Source organism: Oncorhynchus masou, chromosome 33 (assembly GCF_036934945.1).
Source record: "Oncorhynchus masou masou isolate Uvic2021 chromosome 33, UVic_Omas_1.1, whole genome shotgun sequence".
In the NCBI taxonomy this organism is placed as follows: domain Eukaryota; kingdom Metazoa; phylum Chordata; class Actinopteri; order Salmoniformes; family Salmonidae; genus Oncorhynchus; species Oncorhynchus masou.
In genome coordinates, this window is record NC_088244.1 from 21,846,265 (window position 1) to 21,867,980 (window position 21,716).

Sequence of the window (21,716 nt, forward strand, 5' to 3'; positions counted from 1 at the left end):
GTTCCCCCTGTATATTGCCCCGCTATTGTTATTTACTGCTGCTCTTTAATTATTTGTTATTCTTATCACTTACATTTTGGAGGGTATTTTCTTAAAACTGCATTGTTGGTTAAGGGCTTGTAAGTAAGCATTTCACTTTAAGGTCTACACCTGCCCATGTGATAAATGTGAATAATAATCATTTGATTTGATTTGTTACTGTGTACTTGATTGTAGAGTCAGGCATATCTGACTGTACTGTCTCCTCCGTTCAGGCAAAGCGTCCTCCAATGATGACGATGTACAGAAGTCGGACGTGTCCTCCACGGGACAGGGGGTCATAGACAAAGACCACCTCGGGCCGCTTCTGCTTCAGGTGAGATCAAAGGTCACTAATTTCCTCTTTGATTGGCTGGCTGTGCTGACTCTGGCCTCTTATTGGCCTTATTGACTGTTCATGTGTTTTTCCTTTTTCCTCAGGCCCTGGATGGTTTTCTGTTTGTGGTGAACCGGGAGGGCAGCATAGTGTTTGTGTCTGACAACGTGACCCAGTACCTGCAGTACAAACAGGAGGAGCTCATCAACACTTCCGTCTACAACATCCTCCATGAGGATGACAGGGAGGAGTTCCACAAGAACCTGCCCAAGACCAATGGTACCACACACACACACACACACATACTGTGACAAACCTGCTCACACACAGAGAGCTAGTGCTAAGCAGACAGAGCGTGGCAGAGCTGTCAGTCACACTCAGTGGGCCAGACAGTGTAAAACAGGCCTGTGTTATATTCAGATATCATGGCAGCCATCTGGAAACTACTCACTACTGAATAATGCACCTCTGCACTTCCCCAGCTTTCATTCTCTGTGTGTCTGTGTCTATTTATAAAGCTGATTAATTATGGATACGGGTGCTCAGCTGAACCTGCTCCCCGATTTTACTCCCCAGCAGTGGCAGCGGCTCCAAAGTGTCATCATCTCTCTCTCTGTGTTTTGTACTTCCTGTCTTTTTCACCTATTCTCTTGTCTATTTTTATACTTAACTTAGTGTTGAATAATGTGGTTGGTAGGACTCTAGTTTCTTTCTTTTGCTTTTGCTTTCCCTTTCTCTATATTTCTTTTGTATTCTCTCTCCTCCCTGCACCTCTCCCCCATCATTATCTCTGACCCTGTGAATGAAATACGCTCTCTCTGCACATTGCTGTGAGATGACCACTGACCACTCAACTGGGGCTTCACACACACACACACACACACACACACACACACACACACACACACACACACACACATTTTCTCTCACTTACACAATCCCCTGTGTGTGTATAGGGGGTGGGATGTTTTTGTTTCTTGTGCGTGTGTGTTTTCACCCTGAATCGACCCCTCTGTCCAGACTAAGTGCTGGTTAATTGTGTCTGAGGGGAAATGCCGGGCCTCACGGCCAGGCGGTGTTGTTGTCTCCATCAGACTGGAGAAAGGATCCTAACGCTCTAAGACCTTGTTAAATCATCTCTCAGTATCAGTTAGAAACCCCCATGCCCTAGGGCCCCTTCTCTGTACAGACACATGTTCCCTCCCTTCACCTGCCCTGTCAGAAACATACAGACTGGAGGGCTTGGTCCCTGATAAGGCATCAGACAGACTGGAGGCCTTGGTCGCTAATAAGGCTTCAGACAGACTAGAGGCCTTGGTCGCTAATAAGGCTTCAGACAGACTAGATGACTTTGTCCCTGATAAGGCTTCAGACAGACTGGAGGACTTTGTCCCTGATAAGGCTTCAGACAGACTGGAGGACTTTGTCCCTGATAAGGCTTCAGACAGACTGGAGGACTTTGTCCCTGATAAGGCTTCAGACAGACTGGATGACTTTGTCCCTGATAAGGCTTCAGACAGACTGGAGGACCTTGTCCCTGATAAGGCTTCAGACAGACTGGAAGACCTTGTCCCTGATAAGGCTTCAGACAGACTGGAGGACTTTGTCCCTGATAAGGCTTCAGACAGACTGGAGGACTTTGTCCCTGATAAGGCTTCAGACAGACTGGAGGACCTTGTCCCTGATAAGGCTTCAGACAAACCTTGGGGGAGACTGGGGCCCTGTTCCAAACCTTCCTCTCTCATGTCTTAATCTTTGATCTCACATGACTGAATAGGAGAGAGGCCATGTAATGGAACCTGTGCTATTTTAACACCTTTTTAATTATGTTTGTGTCAGACAAGAGAGCATGTAGGATGGATGCTAAAAATATTTTCACAGGGCCTACAGTAGGATCTCTCTCTTTGAAGTTTAGTTGAGCACCCCTCCCCCACCCCATAGCCTTTCTTGTGAAGGTGACCCTCTGGGTGGCTGTGCTCTGATGAAGAGTCAGGGCCCAAATCAGGATAGATGGCTGGGTGTACCTGCCTACCTGGCTGCTCTGCTCCCCTCCTGCCCCCGGCAGCTGCACAGGGCTGCAGGGATATTGGAAATCGACACTTCAGCTCCATTAATCCCATGGTCCATTTAGCCAGGAATCAGATCGAGATGGGATACTTCTGCTTTTAGATTTAAGAAGGAAAGTAGTAATACTCTAGCAAGCAGGGCTGATTCATCTGTCACGTGTGTTGTGTGTGTGTGTTGGTGTCCCGATATTTGAACGATTTAGAAGATTACACAATGCATCTTTCTTGAATGAATCTCATATCATGTTTGTCTCTGGTTGTGCCATGTGTCCTTGTTGTATTCTCCGACTGCAAGTCGCTCCGGATAAGCGTGTTAGCTAAATGATATAATGTTATGTGTGACACTGACTAAATATGTTTGTGCGTATACTGACACACACAGAGTTTGTCAGTATACTGTACATACTTTAGGTCTGGGGCTCTCTATCCGTGTCCCATCCTATAACTGGATGTACTGATGCCTCTCTTTAATGAGGAATGCGATTGTTTTTCTTGAGTGTTTTGGTCATTTTGTATACAGTGCCTTCAGAAAATATTCACACCCCTTGACTTTTTCCACATTTAATTGTGTTACAGCCGTATTAATATGAAATTCATTATATTGCAAAATAATTTTTGGTCACTGACCACACAATACCCCATAATGTCAAAGTGGAATTATGTTTTTCAACATTTTTACAATTAGTAAAAGATTTTAAGCTGAAATGTGTTGAGTCAATAAGTATTCAACCCCTTTCGGAAAGGCTAAATAAGTTCAGGGGTAAAATTTGCATAACAAGTCACATAATAAGTTGCATGGACTCATTCTGTGTGCAATAATAGTGTTGACATCTCTGTACCCCACACATACAATTATCTGTAAGGTCCCCCAGTTGAGCAGTGAATTTCAAACATAGATTCAACGACAAAGACCAGAGAGGTTTTCCAATGCCTCGCAAAGGGCACATATTGGAACATTGAATTTTAAATTAACATTGAATATCCCTTTGAGCATGGTGAATTTATTAATGACACCTTAGATGGTGTATCAATACACCCAGGCACTACAAATATACAGGTGTCCTTCCTAACTCAGTTGCTCGGAGAGGAAGGAAACCGCTCAGGGATTTCACCATAAGCCCAATCAATCAATCAATCAATTGTATTTATAAAGCCCTTTTTACATCAGCCGATGTCACAAAGTGCTATACAGAAACCCAGCCTAAAACCCCAAACAGCAAATGCAGATGTAGAAGCACGATGGCTAGGAAAAACTCCCTAGAAAGGCCAGAACCTAGGAAGAAACCTAGAGAGGAACCAGGCTCTGAGGGGTGGCCAGGCCTCTTCTGGCTGTGCCGGGTTGAGATTATAACAGAACATGGCTAAGATGTTCATATGTTCATAGATGACCAGATGGGTCAAGTAATAATAATAATAATTGCAGTGTTTGCAGAGGTTGCAACAGGTCAGCACTGGTGACTTTGGTGACTAATGGGGACTTTTAAACAGAGTTTAATGGCTGTGATAGGAGAAAAACGGAGGATGGATCAACAACATTGTAGTACTAACCTAATTGGCAGAGTGAAAAGAAGGAAGCCTGTACAGAATACAAATATTCCAAAACATGCGTCCTGTTTGCAAATAAGGCTCTAAAGTAATACTGAAAAAAATGTGGCAAGCAATTAACGTTTTGTCCTGAATATAAAGTGTTATGTTTGGGGCAAATCCAATGCAATATATTACTGAGTACCACTCTCCATATTTTCAAGCATGGTGGTGGCTGCATCATGTTATGGTTATGCTTTTAATCATTAAGGACTGGGGAGTTCTTCAGGATAAAAAGAAATGGAATGGCGTTAAGCACAGGCAAAATCCTAGAGGAAAAGATTGTTCGGTCTGTTTTCCACCAGACACTGGGAGATGAATTTACCTTTCAGCAGGACAATAACCTAAAACACAAGGCCAAATCTACAGTGGACTTACCCAGAAAGACTCACAACTGTAATCGCTGCCAAAGGTGCTTCTACAAAATATTGACTCAGGGGTATGAATCCTTATGTAAATTAAACATTTGCTAAAATTTCTAAAAACATGTTTTCACTTTATCATTATTGAAAGGGAAGGGGGATACCTAGTCAGTTGTATGGAGTATTGTGTGTAGATGGGTGAGAGAGAAAAAAATCTATTGAATCCATTTTGAATTCTGGCTGTGTGTGGAATAAGTCAAAGGGTGTGAATACTTTCTGATGGCACCGTGTTTGTATTCTATAGTATTTTGTAAATTGTATGCCTGCAAGGCTCCCTTGTAAAAGAGACATTGGTCTCAATGAGACTCCTTGTTAAAATATTTGTATGTACTACATGTATATTGATGTGTGTGTCTCGTCCTCCACAGTTAATGGGGTGTCCTGGGGTGGGGAGGCGCCACGTCAGAAGAGCCACACCTTCACCTGTCGCATGCTGGTCAAGTTTGGCCACACCCACGGACCTGTGGAGGAGGGTTCAGGAGGGCCGCGCTACGAGACCATGCAATGCTTCGCCTTGACCCAGCCCAAGGCCATGATCGAAGAGGGGGAAGGTACGGACACCCGCACACACAGACAGACTGCGACAAACACACACACAATCTTACACACAAAACACACAACACACACACAATATCATACACACACACACACACACAAACCCAAACTTAATGTGCATGTGTAGCTAAACTATTTCCCTTCTTCCTTAGACCTGCAGTCGTGTATGATCTGTGTGGCCCGTCGTGTGACTGCTGTAGAGAGAACAGAGAGCTTCAACACCCGGCACGAGCTCTCAGGTGAGACTGACCAGAGCACAATTGATGTTTTTGACTTGTGTTGCAAACCTGGTTGCAGAGTTTGATTTAATGAAGCCGTGTGTGTACAAAAATGGTACAATATCCTTAAATAGGTATATACATTTACAAAAAACTTGCACAATATCTTTCAATAGGTATATACTATCTATGCTCCACAATCTCCAGCTCCTCTTCTTCCCTCCAGGTAAGCTGATCCAGATAGACCAGAACTCGCTGCGTGCGTCAATGCGTCCTGGCTGGGAGGATCTGCTGAGGCGCTGTATCCAGATGTTCCTACAGCACAGTGACGGACAACCCTGGTCCCACAAACGCCATTATCACGAGGGTACGCCCACACACACACCTGTACCAATACACACACCTGTTATACGCAGTCGCACATGCATATGGTACCTGTCCCAAAACACACAAACCTGTTCCAGAACACACATACCTGTCCAAAAACACGCATGAATGGCATCACTAAGAGACATTTCTGTCATGATTACCACCAACCCTATACCTCTTCTTTGATATATATTTCACTTCCATATCTTGATATGAACCCGTTGTATTTCCCCCTTGTCCTTGGCCCAACAGCTTTCCTACAGGGTCACGCTGAGACCCCCCTGTACCGTTTTTCTCTCTCGGACGGCACCCCTGTCACGGCCCAGACCAAGAGTAAGCTGTATCGCCACCCCATGAGCAACGAGGCCCAGGGCTTCATATCCACCCACCTGCTACAGAGGTACACACACACACACCTTCTGAGGTAGAAAACAAGTTATACACATTCTTGCTACCTTTACAAGACACAGAGTACACACACACAGACACACACACAGCTGAGGGAACTGATGCCTTCTGATATCCACAACATCCTCCCTATGCTTGGCAGATAGCTCTGAAGGCTTGTATAGATGCTTCACACAGTGGAGAATGCCCACAGGCCACCTGGTGGTTTTGTTCCATTCTCAGTAAAAGGAATATATACAATTATTGTGCTTGACAAGTCTCAAAAAACACTTGGAAGAAGTAAGGTTGTGTAGTGAATTGAAGAGCACCTCGTTCTCATTGTGAATAGATAGTCTTTTCCCATGAACATCTTTGTTTATTCTTTAAATGACTTTCTTCAGTGTGTATGTACTTCAGTTCCATCTTCTGACTATTCAAGAGACTCTTCTGGTAGACTGGATCTGAGCGTTACCAAGAGTAGAGCGCCAAGGATGTCATAATAACCTTACTTCTCTCACATGCTCTTTTCTCCTCCTGCTCCTTCTCACCTCCTCATCCTCTCTTCCAGGGAGCAGCATGGCTATCGCTCTGCCCAGGGCGGGGGCATGATGCCAGGGCCTATGAGGCAGCAGGGCATGGGGGGCCCCAACCCCAACGCCCAGATGAACATGCCCCCTGGTGGAGGTATGGGGGGTATGAACCGGGGCTACGGGCCCATGAACGAACAGAGCCACATGGGACAGATGGGAGGGGGTTCAATGTACGGAGGGAATGGAGGTGCTGGTGGCGGCAGGGGAGGCATGGGCAACAGAATGATGCAGATGAATCAGATGAACCAGATGGGCCAGATGAACCAAATGAATCAGATGGGTCATCAGATGAACCACACAGGTCCAGGGAACCACCCTGGCATGCAGCAACATCAGCACCCCCAGCAGCATCATCAGCAGCCCCCCTTCCAGAGCAGTGGAGGGTACGGACTGGGGGGTATGAACAGCCCCTTGGGGAGTCCCCGGATGATTGGCCCCCAGCAGGGGCTCCTGATGTCCCCCCGAAACCGAGGCAGCCCCAAGATGGGTGCCAGTCAGTACTCACCTGGAGGTACGTCAATCAGGGGGGTACACTATAACTTTGCATAGTTTTGCTGTGCTTCATAAAACACAACATGATCAATCTTAGGTTTTTGCATTTTTTTTAAATGTTTTTTGTTTGTAGAAGTTGTAGTACAGTTTCTAACAGTGTGTTTTGTTTCTGTCCCAGACATGCACTCCCCCATGGGCCCTCATGGAGGAGGAGGAGGAGGAGGTAGCACCTCTTTCTCCAGCAGCTCCCTCAACGCCCTGCAGGCCATCAGCGAGGGGGTCGGGAGCTCCCTCCCCTCCACCCTCACCTCCCCCTCCCCGGCCAACAAACCAGACAGCTCCCCCAGCGTCCACTCCTCCTCTCAGTCCACCCAGCCCAGTCACCCTGCCAAATCCGGCCCGGATGACTCCAAAAGCCCAACAGGAGGCCTGGGTCCTGCGCCCAGCGTGCACCCACTCCACCAACACCATCACCACCACCCACACCACCAGTCCGAGAGCTCCGGAGACAGGTTGGACAGCCAGGCCCCGGCAGACAGCAAGGAGCCGAGAGAGGGGGCCATCGAGGCTGGGGTGAGCTCAGAACCCACCCGGAGAGTCCCAGACGGTAAGGGCCATAAGAAGCTGCTGCAGCTGCTGACCTCCCCCACTGAGGAGCTGGGGTTAGGGGGAACTGGCTCCGCCTTGCCCTCTATACCTCCCCCACCAGGCAGCAGCAACACCCCAGCAGGGTCCGACACTAAGGACCCCACAGGAAGCATTTCCAGCCCTTCCTCTACTGGAGTATCCTCCTCTTCCTCAGCCTCCACCAATCAGGGCCAGGCGTCGGGCACGGCTCTGGCCAATGCTCTGGCCTCTGCCCACTACACGGCGTCGCTGCAGGAGAAGCACAAGATCCTCCACAAGCTGCTGCAGAACAGCAACACACCCGATGAGGTGGCCAAGATCACAGCCGAGGCCACTGGCAAGATGACCCTGGGTGGCCAGGAAGTCCCAGGGGAGGTGGGGGCTGGAGGAGCAGGAGGAGTGACAGAGCCTAAGCAAGAGCAGCACAGCCCCAAGAAGGAGAAGACCCACGCGCTCCTCCACTACCTCCTCAACAAGGATGATACTAAAGAGCCAGTGGATGTGAAACCCAAGCCTGAGGAGCTGGAAGGAAAGGGGCCCCCAGGAGCCACTGCCGGCCCCCCACCCAGAGGCCCTGGCCCTGGACCCGGCCCAACAGCTGAACATCCAGAGAGCAAGATCAAGTCAGAGCCGCCTGATGAGGTAACCACACAGTGTGGTGGTCAGATCATTACATTACTGGTAGATTATTACAATTTCATGAGTATACCTACTAATAAACATATTGCCCATTGGCCTTCACTTTGAACATTTTCATTACTATGAAGTGCTTAACCTCTGTAGGTTGTGTGATACTGTGTTGTTGCTGATACATGTGTATCTATCTCTTCCCAGTTGGACAACCTGGAGTCCATCCTGGGAGGTTTGAGGGGTTCTGGCTCTGAGTTCTACTCCGAGCAGGGAGGAGGAGGTGGGAACAAGGCCCAGGGTTGCCTCGACGAGAACCTGCAAGGTAGGACTGTTCACATTGAGCGTGTTGATGAAAAACATTTTAGGCCTAGCTGAAAAAGTAACCTCCTCAGAGAATCTGGACACCAGACTAACATGTACCTGTTCTATCTGCTGTGTCCCTCTGGGTGTGTGTTCAGGGAGTTCGGGGATGGCCCCTGGCCCACGAGGGCCCTTCCAGAGGGCCATGTCAGCAGACGCCAAGACTGGAGTGGTGGGGAGGCGCCCCATGCTCATCAAACAAGAGAACATGATGGGAAGCCCAGAAGGATACCCAGGGAACATGGGTGTTTGTCCGCGAGGCGTTGGAACAAGTAACTTATTTAGTTATTTCACTCTCTTTCATGCACTGACATTTGTCTATCCTCTGTCTTGCTCTTTCCCCTACTATCTAAGTCTGGGTTTCAGTCTGTGTCATTGCTGCTTTGAAAAAAGAGCTCATCTGTGTGTGTTTTGTGTCCCCCAGGGCCGATGAACAGGGGCATGGGGGTTTCTCAGCGCTCTCCCATGGGGGGGTCAGGGGATTGGGGGATGCCCCGCTCCTGCGCCAGCCCCGTGGGCTCAGCCGGTCACCCCTCCATGAGCCGTCCTGGCATGGACTACAACTCCAAAGGCATGATGGGAGGGCCCATGGTTGGAAGGTCCAACAGTGTTCCTGGCACCAGATCCATGCTGCAGCAACAGCTAATGGACATGGGTACGTGTCTGTGTGTGTGGGTATGCGTTAGTCCATAAAATGAAGATGGCGGATGTAATCGCTGGGATGTCTTGCTTGTGTCGGTCTGTATGCACATGTCTATATGTGTATGTAATCTGTATTGATTCTGAGATAGAATATCTGGTTAATGTGTGTTGTGCGTGTGCAGGAGGTTCTGGTGAGATGGGGATGAGTCCGTTCGGTCAGCAGGTCCAGCCCAACCAGTCTCCGTCCTGGTCTGACAGTGTGATGGGTATGGAGGGAAACCACATCAGGTAAACTAACCCTCTTGCCCTCCATTAAAATGCACTGACCCCTGCTCTTATATCTAAATAATAGTTTTAATAATATACGATTTATACCAGGACAATTGGCAGCCAATGCCATTATGTCATACAATTAACGGTTCTCTGTGCGTGTGTTTCAGGCGTCAGTTTGGAAACGCCCTGGATGAGCTCCTGGCTCCGCCCACCACCAGCGAGGGCCAGAGTGATGAGCGGGCGCTGCTGGACCAGCTGGACTCTCTGCTCAACAACACGGACGGCATCGCACTGGAGGAGATCGACCGGGCCCTGGGCATCCCTGACTTGGTCAGCCAGGGCCAGGGGCCAGAGCAGCATGGTGAGCCCTTCCCCGGCCAGGATCCTTCCATAGTGCTGGAGCAGAAGCCTCTGTACGGCCAGGGCTACCCCGGACCCCCCTCAATGGCCATGCAGTCAGCCTACGGGGGGAGCCCTATGCAGGGCCAGCCCCAACAGGGGGGCTTCGGCCCCATGCTCTCCCAGATGGGCCCAGGGGGCAGCTTCCCAGGGATGGGAGGCATGGGGGGTATGGGTCACCCCCGTGCTAACATGATGAGACCCAGGATGATGAGCGCCACAAAACCCATGAGGCTCCAGCTGGCGCAGAGACTACAGGGCCAACAGGTAGGAGACACAGACACAGACAGACTGATAAACTCACACAGGACTTTATGCTGACAGCTTATTCTTTCCTCCCTCACTCAGTTTATGAGTCAGACTCGACAGGGGATGGCCATGAAGATGGAGAACCCTGGAGCAGGCAACCCTGGCTTGAGGCCGGGTATGCAGCCTAGCATGGGAGGACAGGTAGGCACTCTCCTTTCCTCCACACACACACACACACAAACTAGCATATGGGAGACACTTTGGCATAACCTTTCCTTGTTGTACAGTACACACAGACATAAATCTAAATACACACATACTCACTATACCCATTCCCCGTCCCCAGCCTGGCTTCCTGAATGCCCAGATGATGGCCCAGCGTAGCAGGGAGATGGTGACCATGCAGATGAGGAGACAGAGGATGATGATGCTAATGCAACAGCAACAGCAGCAGGCGGCAGCAGTGGCTGCCGCAGGGGGGTTCAGCCCCCCTCCCAACGTCACCGCCCCCGCCGGCATGGACACCCCTATGGGAGGCCCCAACCTGGGCCCCCAGCAGTTTGGCTACGGGGGAAACTACGGTGAGTTTGGGTTTGTTTGACCTGAAGGGCCATAGAGTGTTTCTGCGTCCTAGTGGTGAGTTTTGTACTTACAGTGGGACATGGAATGTGTGTGTGTTTATAATGAACATTTATCATTATTTGACAATGTTGGTAACCTGTTGAATAAAAGTGATAATGCCCTCAAAGCCGGTGTTTGGAGGATATATTGGCACGGTGCTTAACATCACCTGTGCCAATATCCTCCAAACCCTGGCTTTGAAGGCATTATCACTTAATTGGGTGTGGGTGTGGTTGCGTGCTTGCGTTCACATGCCATTGCTTATGTAACATGTTCCTTCAGGTATGGCCCAGCAGGGTGACCCGTCGTTTGGCCCTGCGGGCAGCAGTCCCCCCAGCACCATGATGTCAGGCCGCCTGGGTCCTCAGAATCCCATGATGCAACAGCATCCCCAGGGCGGACCCATGTACCAGAGCACTGACATGAAGGGCTGGTCGCAGGGAGGCATGGCCCGTAACAGGTGTGTGTGTAGCAGGGAGGGACAGAGAAATAACCTACAACAACCAGTGACAACATTCGTACCCAACTAACCCACCTCCTTCCCTCCCTGTCTCTCCAGCTCGTACCCCCAGCAGCAGTTTTCCCAACAGGGCAACCCGGGGCAGCAGCAGTTTGTCCAAACGGGCAACCCAGGACAGTACGGGGGCATGATGATGAATGGGGGCATGCCTTCCAATGGAGGGGGGGGCCATATGGGGCAGATGGGGATGAACCCCATGGTGATGGGACGTATGCCGATGGGGCCTGATCAGGTACACCGCTGTTCTAAATGGTGTGTGTGTGTGTGTGTGTGTGTGTGTGTGTGTGTGTGTGTGTGTGTGTGTGTGTGTGTGTGTGTGTGTGTGTGTGTGTGTGTGTGTGTGTGTGTGTGGGTGTGTGGGTGTGTGTGTGCATGAACGTACCCATCAGCTCTGTCTCAGGTCAGAATTAGACGTTCATCCACGATTCTCAAATTTCGAAGTTGTTCCAAAAATCTAATTTCTAAGTGTTTAAGGTTAAGTTTAGGCATTAACTCCAAATTGTTAAGGTAAGGGTTAAGGTTTGGTATAGCATTAAAACAGAAATATCAGAAACAACTTTCTATAGCTGGATTTGAACTTGCAATCTTTGGGATAAGAGGCAGATGCTTACGGTGTGGGGTAGGCTTAAAACAAAATATCAAAAACAACTTTCTATAGCTCAAACTTGCAACCTTTGGAATCAGAAGCAGATGCTTATGCCAGTCCACCATCCCTGTCCACAACGCCCTAGCAAACCCCAAACCTACTTGAAAGTTGTTGTTCCTAGTGGCCGGTTTCCATGTCATCCCCTGGCGCCCTCAGACATGGATGGATGTCGAAAACTGACTTGTATCATGGGTGACCTGGCTGGCACGTACAGTAAGCATGAGTGTTATCAATATTTATGTACTCACACACACAATGTCTCCAAACTAACCCCATTACCTCTCTTCCTTACAGAAATATTGCTGAACCTGAGACAGACAAGTGTGGTGGAACAGAACAGACTCACTGTGATCCTTTCATAGAGATGCGTGCAGTGGTGTGTGTGTGTGTGTGTGTGTGTGTGTGTGTGTGTGTGTGTGTGTGTGTGTGTGTGTGTGTGTGTGTGTGTGTGTGTGTGTGTGTGTGTGTGTGTGTGTGTGTGTGTGTGTGTGTGTGTGTGTGTGTGTGTGGTACTCTACTCCCACCAGTTGGGGGTGCTGCTCTCTGGACTCGAGGCAAGTGTTGGCAGTCTCACAGCTGGAGGAAAATAGACGGAGGGCACACTATTCTACTCTCACTTCTTGTACATGAGACATGCTATGACACACACCAACACACACACCCCAAAACATCCATGTATCTAAAGACACACTGTGACACACAAACACACACACACATACTGACGGATCGAAATTAGAAGACATCCTCTCTCTCGTGGGATGTGACTACCATCATGCCAAGTTCACCCCTGGCCGTGGGAAATCTCTCTCTGCTTTGGAACGCTATGAGAGAAGACAGTGTTTCCTAGTTCTGGTCCTGGAGGACCACTGTGTATGCAGACCATACATCCCATCCAGTCTCTGAATCCACACTTAATGAATGATATATATAGTCCATTGTTGGAGAAGGTGGGAGTTGATTGTAATCACTGATACATGGTCAGCTATTTTCACATCCTCCTAATGATTAAGATTAGGGAACCCTGATCCTAGATCTGTGGTTAGGGGCAACTTCTACCTCTATAAGCTATATTACTATACTGATGAGAAGACATGTAGTCAATAGCATATAGTCAATTCAGAAGTACAACACCAGTCACAAGTTTGGACACATCTACTCATTCCAGGGTTTTTCTTTATTTAACACTATTTTCTGCATTGTAGAACAATAGTGAAGACATCAAAACTATGAAATAACACATATTGAATCATGGAGTAACCAAAAAAAGTGTTAAACAAATCAAATTGTATTTTCTATTTGAGATTCTTCAAATTAGCAACCCTTTGAGTTGATGACAGCTTTGCACACTATTTGCATTCTCTCAACCAGCTTCATGATGTAGTCACCTGGAATGCATTTCAATTAATAGGTGTGCTTTGTTAAAGTCCATTTGTGAACTTTCTTTCCTTCTTAATGCATTTGAACCAATCAGTTGTGTTGTGACAAGGTAGAGGGGGTATACAGAAGATATTCCTATTTGGTAAAAGACCAAGTCCATATTATGTTAAAATAAGCAAAGAGAAAAGACTGTCCATCATTACTTTTATGATTTAACCTTTAGGTCAGACAGGAAAGGAAGATCCAGACTTACCTCTGCTGCAGAGGACAAGTTCATTAGTGTTACCAGCCTCAGATATTGCAGCCCAAATAAATGCTTCACAGAGTTCAAGTAACAGACACATCTCAACATCAACTGTTCAGAGGAGACAGCATAAATCAGGTGTTCATGGTCGAATTTCTGCAAAGAAACCACTACTAAAGGATACCAATAAAAATAAGAGACTTGCTTGGGCCAATAAACACGAGCAATGGACATTAGACCGGTGGAAATCTGTCCTTTGGTCTGATGAGTCCAAAGGAGGAGGTGTGATGGTGTGGGGTGCTTTGCTGGTGATACTGTCAGTGATTTATTTAGAATTCAAGGTACACTTAACCAACATGGCTACCACAGCATTCTGCAGCGATACGTCATCCCATCTGATTTGCGCTTAGTGGGACTATCATCTATTTTTCAACAGGACGGCTACCCAACACACCTCCAGGCTGTGTAAGGGCTATTTGACCAAGAAGGAGAGGGATTGAGTGCTGCATCAGATGACCTGGCCTCCACAGTCACCCGACCTCAACCCAATTGAGATGGCTTGGGATGAGTTGGACCACAGAGTGAAAGAAAAGCAGCCTACAAGTGCTCAGCATATGTGGAAATTCCTACAAGATTGTTGGAAAAGCATTCCAGGTTGGTGAAGCTGGTTGAGAGAATGCCAAGAGTGTGCAAAGCTGTCATCAAGGAAAAGGGTGTCTACTTTGAAGAATCTAAAATATACTTTGATTTGTTTAACACTTTTTTGGTTACTACATGATTCCATATGAGTTATTTCACTGTTATTCTACAAAATAGAAAATAGTAAAAATAAAGAAAACCCCTGGAATGAGTAGGTGTGTCCAAACTTTTGTCTGGTGCTGTAAGTAATTAAGAGGCAGCATACATACACAGTGGACCTGCAGGAGACTGGGTTAAGGTACGACAGAAATTAATTCTAGTTGGCTGTGATTGCACTTTACGGAAAGGCTGTCGTCAAAATGATTGTGGCAATATTTATTGGTCATAGAGGCCTTTATCCAAGAATTAATGCATAACAGCAAATCTTGTTAAGTTTTTATTTTATTTTTGTGTTTGTCAGAGGATGGAGACTATTATGATTAGAAATGGATTACTGTGACGATCATTATTCTAAATGGTTAACCAATGGAAAGGCAGTAAGCACAGATTTTGTAGAACACTTTCTTCTGCAGTGTGTTGATTATGGGGATGTTAGTGGATGAAAAATGTTCAGATTATTAAAGTAGATCCTTAAAATGTACTGACCTATTTCAGAGTGCACAGTTACCCTCATATTTATACATCTATTCATGAATGTAAATAAGCATTTTAAAAACGAATGTGTATATTGTATTTTTAAGGAGGAATTTGTAAGATTTACATCTTGGTTACCTCATGGAACACTGAATAGAGATTTGTTGCCAGTTAATGAATGAGTTGATTCCTAAAGTAATCCACACACTGTGAAAGAAAGGGTTTCCCCCAATTTTAGTGTATGTTTATGCAGATTTCTAGCAATAATCATTCCTCTTGGTTCTCCTGTGAGGGCAAAGTGAAGTACCATTTACTCAAAGCGATGGTACTGCAGTATTAGGATGTGACTCGTCTCGTTTGGAATTTTTGCTTTTGTCTGTGAATACAAATGTAAATACGCTTCAAATGTATTATATATATATATATAAATATATGCTTTTGTAGGTCACATACTGGTTTTGCAGAGATTGTAAGGCTTGATATTTAAAGTATAATTTTATTATTCTGTCGTAGGTCAAAATAACTTTTATTTTCAATACAAAAGGAAGGGGGTCTTTCTTTGATCAAAACTGAAAAACTTTGGTTCAGTTTGCCTCAGAAAGCTACAACTGCATCTTTTGTTCTTTCAGAAGCACTTTTTAAAATGTGTGATCTATAAATCATATATTTCTCTTTTTCAAAGGCATTTGCATAGATTTAGAGGTGCTTGTGTGATCCTGTCATTTTATATCAATAGATGTTTAATTCAAAAGAGCAAACAAACACACACGATGCCTAAAATAGGTGACATGTGATTGTGTTAGACTTAGGGGGGTCCATGTTTCTTACCAGTGTGTGGATTGATATTTTTAGATAGGGCCCTATGAGTTCAATGGCTCTAGTTCCATTCCTTATAATTCCATACTCTGTTATTGGCTAGGCTACTTAGCAGCAACTATGTGCTCACAGATAGGCTATTAAAGACCACCCAAAGCCATTGCAATATCAATACTGCTTTTCTTCCCTTCGATTGGGCACAGATGCTGGGTTGTGGTGGTCAGTTTTACTGTATGTAGGTTTTTGTGTTACGGTCTTCAACACTGCGGTTGGTTCTATTTGTGGCTTTACTTTTTGAAGTCAGCTCATATTTAGGGAGGCTGTCGGGCTACACTAGATGGTGATTTGGATTCCCTCCCTCTCTCTGTCTGATCCTTGAAGGTTATTTGGGGACATTTTACATGATTTTATGTTGAACCTTGATTTTTCCTTGATTTTGTAACATTTTCTGTGAAGCTTTGTGAGAAATCTTTTTAAGATGTGCTCAATCCAAAGATTTGTGTTTTGTCATTCTGCAGTGCTTAGAACCCGGTCCTAGATGGTGCAAGTAAGCTATTCATGTGTGCATTTCTCGGCTGCACAGCCTACATAGAATATGTTTGAATTTATGTATTCCCATTCCTACAAAACAGAGTTAACATGGGTCTGGTTCTGCTGAAGTGATTTTAATCTGGTTTGTGATTGTTGTTTTTTTGTTTCTTTGTTTTATATCTTAAAATCTATGGCCAGTTCTAAGTTGTGGTGCTGGAAACGGTTATTTCATGAGATTGACCACTCAGAGAAGAAGCTCTTTAGTGGCACTAACCTAACCTGTGTGGTGATACAAAACTATCCCATGGACTCTGAAGATCTATCTTTTAACACAATGGAGAATGTCTTCAAGCTGTTTTTTGGAAACATCTTGGAATAGCCTAGAGTGAATTTTCAGTCTTGATGAAGTATATTGAAAAAGATTGATCTACCGAATATTCAAAAGAACTATGTTCCTTGCTTTTGCTTTAAAAAAAGTATCCCTCTCGATTTATCCTTTGATTTAAATGAAAAGAGAGGGGAAGAAAATATAAAATGCTTGGGAAAATATACAGTCATAATTTCAGGATGTAAATTACTGTTGCATTTTTTCTTACTTGTTTCTTGATGTTAATATTGATGTAAATACAAATTTCTATTTAAACATTACATTGTGTGTGTTGTGTTTTTCATAGCGAGTGAAAGTTTCTAAGTTCCGAGTTAGCTTGGCCAGAGAGAAGGGGATGTGAACTGGGGTTTAGTCACTGGACGAGATGATGAACACTTGTCATCTGGGTACAAATGATGTCTGGAGACTGGGGGTCTGCGTGAAATAGGAGCCAGAGGTGAGAGGGTGAGAGAGGAGGTGAGGGGGTCTCTGATTGCGAGGGAGGGGGTTGTATGAGGTTTTGAGAGGAAGGTGGCGGGTACAGGAGGCTGGAGAAGTGGCAACATTGAGGTCGTTTGGAGTGTGGGGATCTGCTTGCTTCTGAATCTGTACTGTTGACCAATCACCGACGAAGGGCGTAGACTTCGTCTCCTAACTTTGGCTTGCCTCCAGAAAAAAATGTGTGTGCCAGAACAGCCCAAAAAAACTTAACTGAAGTCCAAAACGAAGAAAAGAAACATCACAAAAGGTTGTCATAATATAGTGGATTCAGAAAGTATTCAGACCCCTTTCCTTTTTCCACATTTTGTTACACTTTTTCTAAAATTGATTAAATACATTTTTCCCCTCATCAGTCGCACAATACCCCATAATGACAAAGCAAAAACAGTTGTATTTTTTATTTTAGCAAATGTATTTCAAATAAAAAACAGAAATACCTTATTAACATAAGTATTCAGACTCTTTGCTATGAATAATAAATAAAATAATAATATCCCATTTAGCAGACGCTTTTGTCCAAAGCGACTTACAAGTCGGCTGGGGCCACTACTTTTGCATATGGGTGGCCCCAGTGGGAAACGAACCCACGACGCTTGGCGTTGCAAGCGCCATGCTCTACCGACTGAGCCACACAGGACCCTAAGGACCCTAAGAGACTTGAAATTGTGCTCCGATGCAACCTGTTTCCATGGATCATCCTTGAGATATTTGTACAACTTGATTTACATTTACATTTACATTTAAGTCATTTAGCAGACGCTCTTATCCAGAGCGACTTACAAATTGGTGAATTCACCTTCTGACATCCAGTGGAACAGCCACTTTACAATAGTGCATCTAAATCATTAAGGGGGGGTGAGAAGGATTACTTATCCTATCCTAGGTATTCCTTGAAGAGGTGGGGTTTCAGGTGTCTCCGGAAGGTGGTGATTGACTCCGCTGTCCTGGCGTCGTGAGGGAGTTTGTTCCACCATTGGGGGGCCAGAGCAGCGAACAGTTTTGACTGGGCTGAGCGGGAACTGTACTTCCTCAGTGGTAGGGAGGCGAGCAGGCCAAAGGTGGATAAACGCAGTGCCCTTGTTTGGGTGTAGGGCCTGATCAGAGCCCGGAGGTACTGCGGTGCCGTTCCCCTCACAGCTCCGTAGGCAAGCACCATGGTCTTGTAGCGGATGCGAGCTTCAACTGGAAGCCAGTGGAGAGAGCGGAGGAGCGGGGTGACGTGAGAGAACTTGGGAAGGTTGAACACCAGACGGGCTGCGGCGTTCTGGATGAGTTGTAGGGGTTTAATGGCACAGGCAGGGAGCCCAGCCACCAGCGAGTTGCAGTAATCCAGACGGGAGATGACAAGTGCCTGGATTAGGACCTGCGCCGCTTCCTGTGTGAGGCAGGGTCGTACTCTGCGGATGTTGTAGAGCATGAACCTACAGGAACGGGCCACCGCCATGATGTTGGTTGAGAACGACAGGGTGTTGTCCAGGATCACGCCAAGGTTCTTAGCGCTCTGGGAGGAGGACACAATGGAGTTGTCAACCGTGATGGCGAGATCATGGAACGGGCAGTCCTTCCCCGGGAGGAAGAGCAGCTCCGTCTTGCCGAGGTTCAGCTTGAGGTGGTGATCCGTCATCCACACTGATATGTCTGCCAGACATGCAGAGATGCGATTCGCCACCTGGTCATCAGAAGGGGGAAAGGAGAAGATTAATTGTGTGTCGTCTGCATAGCAATGATAGGAGAGACCATGTGAGGTTATGACAGAGCCAAGTGACTTGGTGTATAGTGAGAATAGGAGAGGGCCTAGAACAGAGCCCTGGGGGACACCAGTGGTGAGAGCGCGTGGCGAGGAGACAGATTCTCGCCACGCCACCTGGTAGGAGCGACCTGTCAGGTAGGACGCAATCCAAGCGTGGGCCGCGCCGGAGATGCCCAACTCGGAGAGGGTGGAGAGGAGGATCTGATGGTTCACAGTATCGAAGGCAGCCGATAGGTCTAGAAGGATGAGAGCAGAGGAGAGAGAGTTAGCTTTAGCAGTGCGGAGCGCCTCCGTGATACAGAGAAGAGCAGTCTCAGTTGAATGACTAGTCTTGAAACCTGACTGATTTGGATCAAGAAGGTCATTCTGAGAGAGATAGCGGGAGAGCTGGCCAAGGACGGCACGTTCAAGAGTTTTGGAGAGAAAAGAAAGAAGGGATACTGGTCTGTAGTTGTTGACATCGGAGGGATCGAGTGTAGGTTTTTTCAGAAGGGGTGCAACTCTCGCTCTCTTGAAGACGGAAGGGACGTAGCCAGCGGTCAGGGATGAGTTGATGAGCGAGGTGAGGTAAGGGAAAAGGTCTCCGGAAATGGTCTGGAGAAGAGAGGAGGGGATAGGGTCAAGCGGGCAGGTTGTTGGGCGGCCGGCCGTCACAAGAAGCGAGATTTCATCTGGAGAGAGAGGGGAGAAAGAGGTCAGATCACAGGGTAGGGCAGTGTGAGCAGAACCAGCGGTGTCGTTTGACTTAGCAAACGAGGATCGGATGTCGTCGAACTTCTTTTCAAAATGGTTGACGAAGTCATCTGCAGAGAGGGAGGAGGGGGGAGGGGGAGGAGGATTCAGGAGGGAGGAGAAGGTGGCAAAGAGCTTCCTAGGGTTAGAGGCAGATGCTTGGAATTTAGAGTGGTAGAAAGTGGCTTTAGCAGCAGAGACAGAGGAGGAAAATGTAGAGAGGAGGGAGTGAAAGGATGCCAGGTCCGCAGGGAGGCGAGTTTTCCTCCATTTCCGCTCGGCTGCCCGGAGCTCTGTTCTGTGAGCTCGCAATGAGTCGTCGAGCCACGGAGCGGGGGGGAGGGCCGAGCCGGCCTGGAGGATAGGGGACATAGAGAGTCAAAGGATGCAGAAAGGGAAGAGAGGAGGGTTGAGGAGGCAGAATCAGGAGATAGGTTGGAGAAGGTATGAGCAGAGGGAAGAGATGATAGGATGGAAGAGGAGAGAGTAGCGGGGGAGAGAGAGCGAAGGTTGGGACGGCGCGATACCATCCGAGTATGGGCAGTGTGGGAAGTGTTGGATGAGAGCGAGAGGGAAAAGGATACAAGGTAGTGGTCGGAGACTTGGAGGGGAGTTGCAATGAGGTTAGTGGAAGAACAGCATCTAGTAAAGATAGGGTCGAGCGTATTGCCTGCCTTGTGAGTAGGGGGGGAAGGTGAGAGGGTGAGGTCAAAAGAGGAGAGGAGTGGAAAGAAGGAGGCAGAGAGGAATGAGTCAAAGGTAGACGTGGGGAGGTTAAAGTCGCCCAGGACTGTGAGAGGTGAGCCGTCCTCAGGAAAGGAGCTTATCAAGGCATCAAGCTCATTGATGAACTCTCCGAGGGAACCTGGAGGGCGATAAATGATAAGGATGTTAAGCTTGAAAGGGCTGGTAACTGTGACAGCATGGAATTCAAAGGAGGCGATAGACAGATGGGTAAGGGGAGTGAGAGAGAATGACCACTTGGGAGAGATGAGGATCCCGGTGCCACCACCCCGCTGGCCAGAAGCTCTCGGGGTGTGCGAGAACACGTGGGCGGACGAAGAGAGAGCAGTAGGAGTAGCAGTGTTATCTGTGGTGATCCATGTTTCCGTCAGTGCCAAGAAGTCGAGGGACTGGAGGGAGGCATAGGCTGAGATGAACTCTGCCTTGTTGGCCGCAGATCGGCAGTTCCAGAGGCTACCGGAGACCTGGAACTCCACGTGGGTCGTGCGCGCTGGGACCACCAGATTAGGGTGGCCGCGGCCACGCGGTGTGGAGCGTTTGTATGGTCTGTGCAGAGAGGAGAGAACAGGGATAGATAGACACATAGTTGACAGGCTACAGAAGAGGCTACGCTAATGCAAAGGAGATTGGAATGACAAGTGGACTACACGTCTCGAATGTTCAGAAAGTTAAGCTTACGTAGCAAGAATCTTATTGACTAAAATGATTGAAATGATACAGTACTGCTGGAGTAGGCTAGCTGGCAGTGGCTGCGTTGATTTAAGTCCAACTTTGGTAAATTCAGTTGAGTGGAAAAAATTTGGAAAGACAACACCTGTCGATATAAGGTCCCACAGTTGACAGTGCATGTAAGAACAAAAACCAAGCCATTAGGTCGAAGGAATTGTCCGTAGATCTCCGAGACAGGATTGTGTCGAGGCACAGATCTGGGGAAGGGTACAAAACATGTCTGCAGCATTGAAGGTCCCCAAGAACACAGTGGCCTCCATCATCCTTAAATGGAAGAAATTTGGAACCACCAAGACTCTTCCCAGAGCTGGCCGCCTGGCGAAACGGAGCAATCGAGGGAGAAGGGCCTTGGTCAGGGAGGTGACCAAGAACCCGATGGTCACTCTTGACAGAGCACCATAGTTTTTCTGTGGAGATGGGAGAACCTTCCAGAAGGACAACCATCTCTGCAGCACGCCACCTAATCAGGCCTTTATGGTAGAGTGGCCAGACGGAAGCCACTCCTCAGTAAAAGGCACATGACAGCCCGTTTGGAGTTTGCCAAAAGGCACCTAAAGGACTCGCACACCCTGAGAAACAAGATTCTCTGAACACTTTGTCCTGCATGCCAAGCGTCATGTCTGGAGGAAACCTGGCACCATCCCTATT

At 47.3% G+C, this 21,716-nt stretch overlaps 1 protein-coding gene across 2 annotated transcripts in view; it reads left to right on the plus strand.

The window, feature by feature from the left end:
• The window catches only part of LOC135528006 (nuclear receptor coactivator 3-like), a 118,942-nt gene extending 102,049 nt beyond the window's left edge, over positions 1-16,893 (plus strand). For both annotated transcript variants that reach the window (XM_064956756.1, XM_064956757.1), the window contains 18 exons: positions 255-355; positions 460-634; positions 4,796-4,978; positions 5,135-5,221; positions 5,427-5,567; positions 5,822-5,969; positions 6,525-7,057; positions 7,217-8,307; positions 8,500-8,617; positions 8,754-8,927; positions 9,080-9,310; positions 9,480-9,585; positions 9,738-10,236; positions 10,318-10,419; positions 10,565-10,799; positions 11,122-11,299; positions 11,399-11,591; positions 12,300-16,893. In XM_064956756.1, the coding sequence (XP_064812828.1) occupies positions 255-355; positions 460-634; positions 4,796-4,978; positions 5,135-5,221; positions 5,427-5,567; positions 5,822-5,969; positions 6,525-7,057; positions 7,217-8,307; positions 8,500-8,617; positions 8,754-8,927; positions 9,080-9,310; positions 9,480-9,585; positions 9,738-10,236; positions 10,318-10,419; positions 10,565-10,799; positions 11,122-11,299; positions 11,399-11,591; positions 12,300-12,311 (4,307 nt within the window). In that variant the 3' untranslated portion in view covers positions 12,312-16,893. The remainder of the gene's footprint in view (positions 1-254; positions 356-459; positions 635-4,795; positions 4,979-5,134; positions 5,222-5,426; positions 5,568-5,821; positions 5,970-6,524; positions 7,058-7,216; positions 8,308-8,499; positions 8,618-8,753; positions 8,928-9,079; positions 9,311-9,479; positions 9,586-9,737; positions 10,237-10,317; positions 10,420-10,564; positions 10,800-11,121; positions 11,300-11,398; positions 11,592-12,299) is intronic.
• The last annotated feature ends 4,823 nt before the right edge of the window (positions 16,894-21,716 follow it).